The sequence below is a fragment of the Staurois parvus genome, unplaced genomic scaffold (assembly GCF_062004578.1).
Source record: "Staurois parvus isolate SC_StPar_1 unplaced genomic scaffold, SC_StPar_1.0 ptg000581l, whole genome shotgun sequence".
NCBI lineage: Eukaryota > Metazoa > Chordata > Amphibia > Anura > Ranidae > Staurois > Staurois parvus.
In genome coordinates, this window is record NW_028318377.1 from 7,288,935 (window position 1) to 7,295,946 (window position 7,012).

At 62.8% G+C, this 7,012-nt stretch overlaps 1 protein-coding gene across 1 annotated transcript in view; it reads right to left on the reverse strand.

Moving 5' to 3' along the window:
- The window catches only part of RMND5A (required for meiotic nuclear division 5 homolog A), a 58,697-nt gene extending 52,139 nt beyond the window's left edge, over window positions 1-6,558 (reverse strand). The window contains exon 1 of the mRNA XM_089692298.1: window positions 6,018-6,558. Within this exon, the coding sequence (XP_089548424.1) occupies window positions 6,018-6,159 (142 nt within the window). The 5' untranslated portion in view covers window positions 6,160-6,558. The remainder of the gene's footprint in view (window positions 1-6,017) is intronic.
- Between the last annotated feature and the right edge of the window lie 454 nt (window positions 6,559-7,012).

Consider the following 7,012-nt stretch of genomic DNA (forward strand, 5'->3'; position numbering starts at 1 on the left):
ACAGGGCGGACAATGGCTGGGGACAGCGGTGAAGGACAGGGCGGACAATGGCTGGGGACAGCGGTGAAGGACAGGGCGGACAATGGCTGGGGACAGCGGTGAAGGACAGGGCGGACAATGGCTGGGGACAGCGGTGAAGGACAGGGCGGACAATGGCTGGGGACAGCGGTGAAGGACAGGGCGGACAATGGCTGGGGACAGCGGTGAAGGACAGGGCGGACAATGGCTGGGGACAGCGGTGAAGGACAGGGCGGACAATGGCTGGGGACAGCGGTGAAGGACAGGGCGGACAATGGCTGGGGACAGCGGTGAAGGACAGGGCGGACAATGGCTGGGGACAGCGGTGAAGGACAGGGCGGACAATGGCTGGGGACAGCGGTGAAGGACAGGGCGGACAATGGCTGGGGACAGCGGTGAAGGACAGGGCGGACAATGGCTGGGGACAGCGGTGAAGGACAGGGCGGACAATGGCTGGGGACAGCGGTGAAGGACAGGGCGGACAATGGCTGGGGACAGCGGTGAAGGACAGGGCGAACAATGGCTGGGGACAGCGGTGAAGGACAGGGCGGACAATGGCTGGGGACAGCGGTGAAGGACAGGGCGGACAATGGCTGGGGACAGCGGTGAAGGACAGGGCGGACAATGGCTGGGGACAGCGGTGAAGGACAGGGCGGACAATGGCTGGGGACAGCGGTGAAGGACAGGGCGGACAATGGCTGGGGACAGCGGTGAAGGACAGGGCGGACAATGGCTGGGGACAGCGGTGAAGGACAGGGCGGACAATGGCTGGGGACAGCGGTGAAGGACAGGGCGGACAATGGCTGGGGACAGCGGTGAAGGACAGGGCGGACAATGGCTGGGGACAGCGGTGAAGGACAGGGCGGACAATGGCTGGGGACAGCGGTGAAGGACAGGGCGGACAATGGCTGGGGACAGCGGTGAAGGACAGGGCGGACAATGGCTGGGGACAGCGGTGAAGGACAGGGCGGACAATGGCTGGGGACAGCGGTGAAGGATAGGGCGGACAATGGCTGGGGACAGCGGTGAAGGATAGGGCGGACAATGGCGGGGGACAGGTCAGACAGCGGTGAAGGATAGGGCAGATTATGACAGGGGTGAAGAATAGGACAGGTCGGAAAGCGGTGAAGGTTAGGGTGGATAATGGTGGGGGATAGCGGTGAAGGTTAGGGAGGACAATGGCGGGGGACAGAGTAGACAGCGGTGAAGGTTAGGGCGGACAATGGCGGGGGAAGTGAAGGACAGCGGTGGGGGATAGGGGTGAAGGATAGGGCAGACAATGGCAGGGGGACAAGGTGGACAGCAGAGAAGGATAGGGTGGACAATGATGGGGGACAGGTCGGAAAATGGCGAGGAACAGGTCAGACAGAAGTGAAGGATAGGACGGACAATGACGGGGGACAGGGCAGAAAAAAAAGGCGGACAATGGTAGGGAACAGGGGTGAAGGATAGGGCGGACAACGGCGAGGGACAGGGGTAAAGGACAGGGTGGACAGGGGTGAATGGTGAAGGATAGGGCGGCCAATGGCAGGGGACAGGGTCAACAGCAGAGAAGGATAGGGTGGACAACAGCGAGGGACAGGCCAGACAGGGGTGAAGGATAGGGTGGACAAAAGGCAGGGGACAGGGTGGAAGGATAGAGCAGATAATGGCGGGGGACAAGGTAGACAGCGGAGAAGGATAGGGTGGACAATGGTGGGGGACAGGTTAGAAAATGGCGAGGGACAGGACAGGCAGAGGTGAAGGATAGGGCGGAAAAAAGGGCGGACAATAGGGGAGAAAGATAGGACGGAAAACACAGGGGGACAGGGCAGACAATGGAGAGGGACAGGGGTGAATTGTGAAGGTTAGGGCAGATAATGGGGGGGACAGAGTGGACAGCGGCGGGGGACAGGGCTGTAGGACAGGACGGACAACGGCGGGGGACAGGACGGACAATGGCGAGGAACAGGGTGGACAGCGGTGACGGTTAGGGGGGACAAAGGCGGGGGACAGGGTGGACAATGGTGAAATATAGGACGGACAATGGCGGGGGACAGCAGTGAAGGATATGGCAGACAATGGTGGGGGACAGGAGTGAAGGATAGGGAGGGATAGAGGGCAGACAATGGCAGGGGACAGGTCGGACAGCGGTAAAGGATAGGGCGGACAACGGCGGACGACAGGTCGGAAAACAGTAAAAGGATAGGGGAGACAATTTCAGGGGACAGCAGTGAAGGTAAGGGAGGACAACGGCGGGCGACAGGGCGGACAATGGTGAATGAAGGATAGGGTGGACAATGTCAGGGAACAGGGGTGAAGGATAGGACAGACAATGGTGGGGTAGAGTGGACAGCGGTGAAAGTTAGGGCGGACAATGGCGGGTGACAGGGCTGAAGGATAGGTTAGACAATGGCAGGGGATAGCGATGAAGGATAGGGCGGACAATGGTGGTGGACAGAGTGGACAGTGGTGAAGATTAGGATGGACAGTGGTGGGGGGGACACAGTGGACAGTGGTGAAGGATAGGGCGGACAATGGCGAGGGGCGGGGTGGACAGCGGTGAAGATTAGGATGGACAGCGGCGGGGGACAAGGCAGACAGCGGTGAAGGATAGGGCGGAAAATGGTGGGGGACACGGCGGACAGCGGTGAAGGATAGGGCGGAAAATGGTGGGGGACACGGCGGACAGCGGCGGTTGACAGCGGTGAAGAATAGGGCGTACAATGGCGGGGGACGGGGCGGACAGCGGTGAAGGATAGGGCAGAAAATGGCGGGGGACGGGGCGGACAGCGGTGAAGATTAGGATGGACAAATGGCGGGGGACGGGGCGGACAGCGGTGAAGATTAGGATGGACAAATGGCGGGGGACGGGGCGGACAGCGGTGAAGATTAGGATGGACAAATGGCGGGGGACGGGGCGGACAGCGGTGAAGATTAGGATGGACAAATGGCGGGGGACGGGGCGGACAGCGGTGAAGATTAGGATGGACAAATGGCGGGGGACGGGGCAAACAGCGGTGATGATTAGGATGGACAAATGGCGGGGGACGGGGCACACACCGGTGATGATTAGGATGGACAAATGGCGGGGGACGGGGCACACAGCGGTGAAGATTAGGATAGACAGCGAAGGATAGGGCGGAAAATGGCGGGGGATGGGGCGGACAGCGGAGGGGGACACGGCGGACAGCGGCGGGGGACGGGAAGCGGTGAAGATTAGGATGGACAGCGGTGAAGGATAGGGCAGAAAATGGCGGGGGATGGGGCGGACAGTGGCGGGGGACAGGACGAACAGCGGTGAAGATTAGGATGGACGGCGGCGGGGGACGGGACGGACAGCGGTAAAGGATAGGGCGGACAGCGGTAAAGGATAGGGCGGACAGCGGTAAAGGATAGGGCGGACAGCGGTGGGGGACATGGCGGACAGCGCTGAAGATTAGGATGGACAATGGCAGGGGACGGGGTGGACAGCGGTGAAGGATAGGGCGGACAGCGGCGGGGGACACAGCGGTGAAGGATAGGGAGGACAGCGGCGGGGGGGACACGGCGGACAGCGCTGAAGATTAGGATGGACAATGGCAGGGGACGGGGTGGACAGCGGTGAAGGATAGGGCGGACAGCGGCGGGGGGACACGGCGGACAGCGGTAAAGCATAGGGCGGACAGCGGTAAAGCATAGGGCGGACAGCGGCGGGGGGACACGGCGGACAGCGGTAAAGCATAGGGCGGACAGCGGTAAAGCATAGGGCGGACAGCGGTAAAGCATAGGGCGGACAGCGGCGGGGGGGACACGGCGGACAGCGGTAAAGCATAGGGCGGACAGCGGTAAAGGATAGGGCGGCCAGCGGCGGGGACACACGGCGGACAGCGGTAAAGCATAGGGCGGACAGCGGTAAAGCATAGGGCGGACAGCGGCGGGGGGGACACGGCGGACAGCGGTAAAGCATAGGGCGGACAGCGGTAAAGGATAGGGCGGACAGCGGCGGGGACACACGGCGGACAGCGGTAAAGCATAGGGCGGCCAGCGGCGGGGACACACGGCGGACAGCGGTAAAGCATAGGGCGGCCAGCGGCGGGGACACACGGCGGACAGCGGTAAAGCATAGGGCGGCCAGCGGCGGGGACACACGGCGGACAGCGGTAAAGCATAGGGCGGACAGCGGCGGGGACACACGGCGGACAGCGGTAAAGCATAGGGTGGACAGCGGCGGGGACACACGGCGGACAGCGGTAAAGCATAGGGTGGACAGCGACAGGGGACAGGGCGGACAGCGGTGAAGAATAGGGCGGACAGCGGCGGGGGGACACGGCGGACAGCGGTGAAGAATAGGGCGGACAGCGGCGGGGGGACAGGGCGGACAGCGGTGAAGAATAGGGCGGACAGCGGCGGGGGGACACGGCGGACAGCGGTGAAGAATAGGGAGGACAGCGGCGGGGGGACACGGCGGACAGCGGGGAAGAATAGGGCGGACAGCGGCGGGGGGACACGGCGGACAGCGGGGAAGAATAGGGAGGACAGCGGCGGGGGACACGGCGGACAGCGGGGAAGAATAGGGCGGACAGCGGCGGGGGACACGGCGGACATCGGCGAAGAATAGGGCGGACAGCGGCGGGGGACACGGCGGACAGCGGCGAAGAATAGGGCGGACAGCGGCGAAGAATAGGGCGGACAGCGGCGAAGAATAGGGCGGACAGCGGCGGGGGACACGGCGGACAGCGGCGGGGGACACGGCGGACAGCGGTGAAGAATAGGACGGACAGCGGCGGGGGACACGGCGGACAGCGGTGAAGAATAGGGCGGACAGCGGCGGGGGACACGGCGGACAGCGGTGAAGAATAGGGCGGACAGCGGCGGGGGACACGGCGGACAGCGGTGAAGAATAGGGCGGACAGCGGCGGGGGACACGGCGGACAGCGGTGAAGAATAGGGCGGACAGCGGCGGGGGACACGGCGGACAGCGGTGAAGAATAGGGCGGACAGCGGCGGGGGGACAGGGCGGACAGCGGTGAAGAATAGGGCGGACAGCGGCGGGGGGACACGGCGGACAGCGGTGAAGAATAGGGCGGACAGCGGCGGGGGGACACGGCGGACAGCGGTGAAGAACAGGGCGGACAGCGGCGGGGGACACGGCGGACAGCGGGGAAGAATAGGGCGGACAGCGGCGGGGGACACGGCGGACAGCGGGGAAGAATAGGGCGGACAGCGGCGGGGGACACGGCGGACAGCGGGGAAGAATAGGGCGGACAGCGGCGGGGGACACGGCGGACAGCGGCGGGGGACACGGCGGACAGCGGTGAAGAATAGGGCGGACAGCGGCGGGGGACACGGCGGACAGCGGTGAAGAATAGGGCGGACAGCGGCGGGGGACACGGCGGACAGCGGTGAAGAATAGGGCGGACAGCGGCGGGGGACACGGCGGACAGCGGTGAAGAATAGGGCGGACAGCGGCGGGGGACACGGCGGACAGCGGTGAAGAATAGGGCGGACAGCGGCGGGGGACACGGCGGACAGCGGCGGGGGACACGGCGGACAGCGGTGAAGAATAGGGCGGACAGCGGTGAAGAATAGGGCGGACAGCGGCGGGGGACACGGCGGACAGCGGCGGGGGACACGGCGGACAGCGGCGGGGGACACGGCGGACAGCGGCGGGGGACACGGCGGACAGCGGCGAAGAATAGGGCGGACAGTGGCGGGGGACACGGCAGACAGCGGTGAAGAATAGGGCGGACAGTGGCGGGGGACACGGCGGACAGCGGTGAAGAATAGGGCGGACAGTGGCGGGGGACACGGCGGACAGCGGTGAAGGATAGGGGGGACATGGCGGACAGTGGTGAAGATTAGGATGGACAGACGTGGGGAACACGGCGGACAGTGGCGGGGGACACGGCGGACAGCGGTGAAGGATAGAGCAGACAATGGCGGGGGACACGGCGGACAATGGTGGGGATCATTAGTGGAGAATAGGGGGTCAGTGAGCAGTGTCAGTGTGTGTCCCCCCTCCCACGGGCTCCTCTTACCCGAGGCCTGCATGATCTCCCTCCGGAGGCCGCCCGTGTAGTCGATGAGCTCCTCCAGGCTCCGCTCGCAGTGCTGTCCATAGCCGGAGAACTTCTGTAGCACCTTGTCCAGCTCCCGCTCCACCGTCACACATTGCTCCATATCCCCGGAGGAGGGAGCGGCCTCCTCTTCCTCACACACGGCCGGCCCGAGCCCCGCCAACACAACCCGGACAGGAAACACACCGTAGCCGCCTACTCCTTCCTCAGCCCCGGGCCCCCCCGCTCCGCTCTTCTCTCACCGGCGCTTGTTTTTGTTTTTAACGGAGATCAACATTGACCTGTTTTACCGGGACCTCATCATTGTGCCTCATGAAGGGGTGAGCTCTTACAGCAATCCGCACGTCTTCACCAAATGTCCCCCCTCACACACAGATCCCCTGTCTACCACTGTTTAATTACTACATAAAGATCTCTATTAGTTCCTAGAAGGAGGTATTAATTTTGTTATGGATGACAGAATTTACTGTCGAACAGAGAGTCACCCCCTGCGTCAAAGGACGAGTAATGGAACGTTCCACGTCCTGACGTAGCCGCCGCTAACCCCCATGATTTGCGCTATGGGTTTTTTTTTTTTACATCCGGGTCCCGGCTGTTGTTGCTGGGCGGAGCATCAGAAACTGCCTGGAGGAGACGTCACCGGCGTGATCAGGCGTATTGGCAGCGGAAAATTGTGTCCCCAATACAGGAGACATTTTGTCGAAGCCGGCCAGGCATGATAGCAGCTGTCCATACAGAGACAAAACACACAACCCCAATAAATGAACTGCAGCACATCTCTGCTTATTCCATTCATAGCAACAAATGTGACACTTTATTTAACTTTCATCTATTTTAGCTTTTTAACCCCTTCATGACGGAGATTAAAACAAATCTTAACACCTGAACTCAGTTTTGCAACTTTGACATTTATTTTTGTTCAGGTACTTATATAGTGCTGTCAATTTACACAGCAC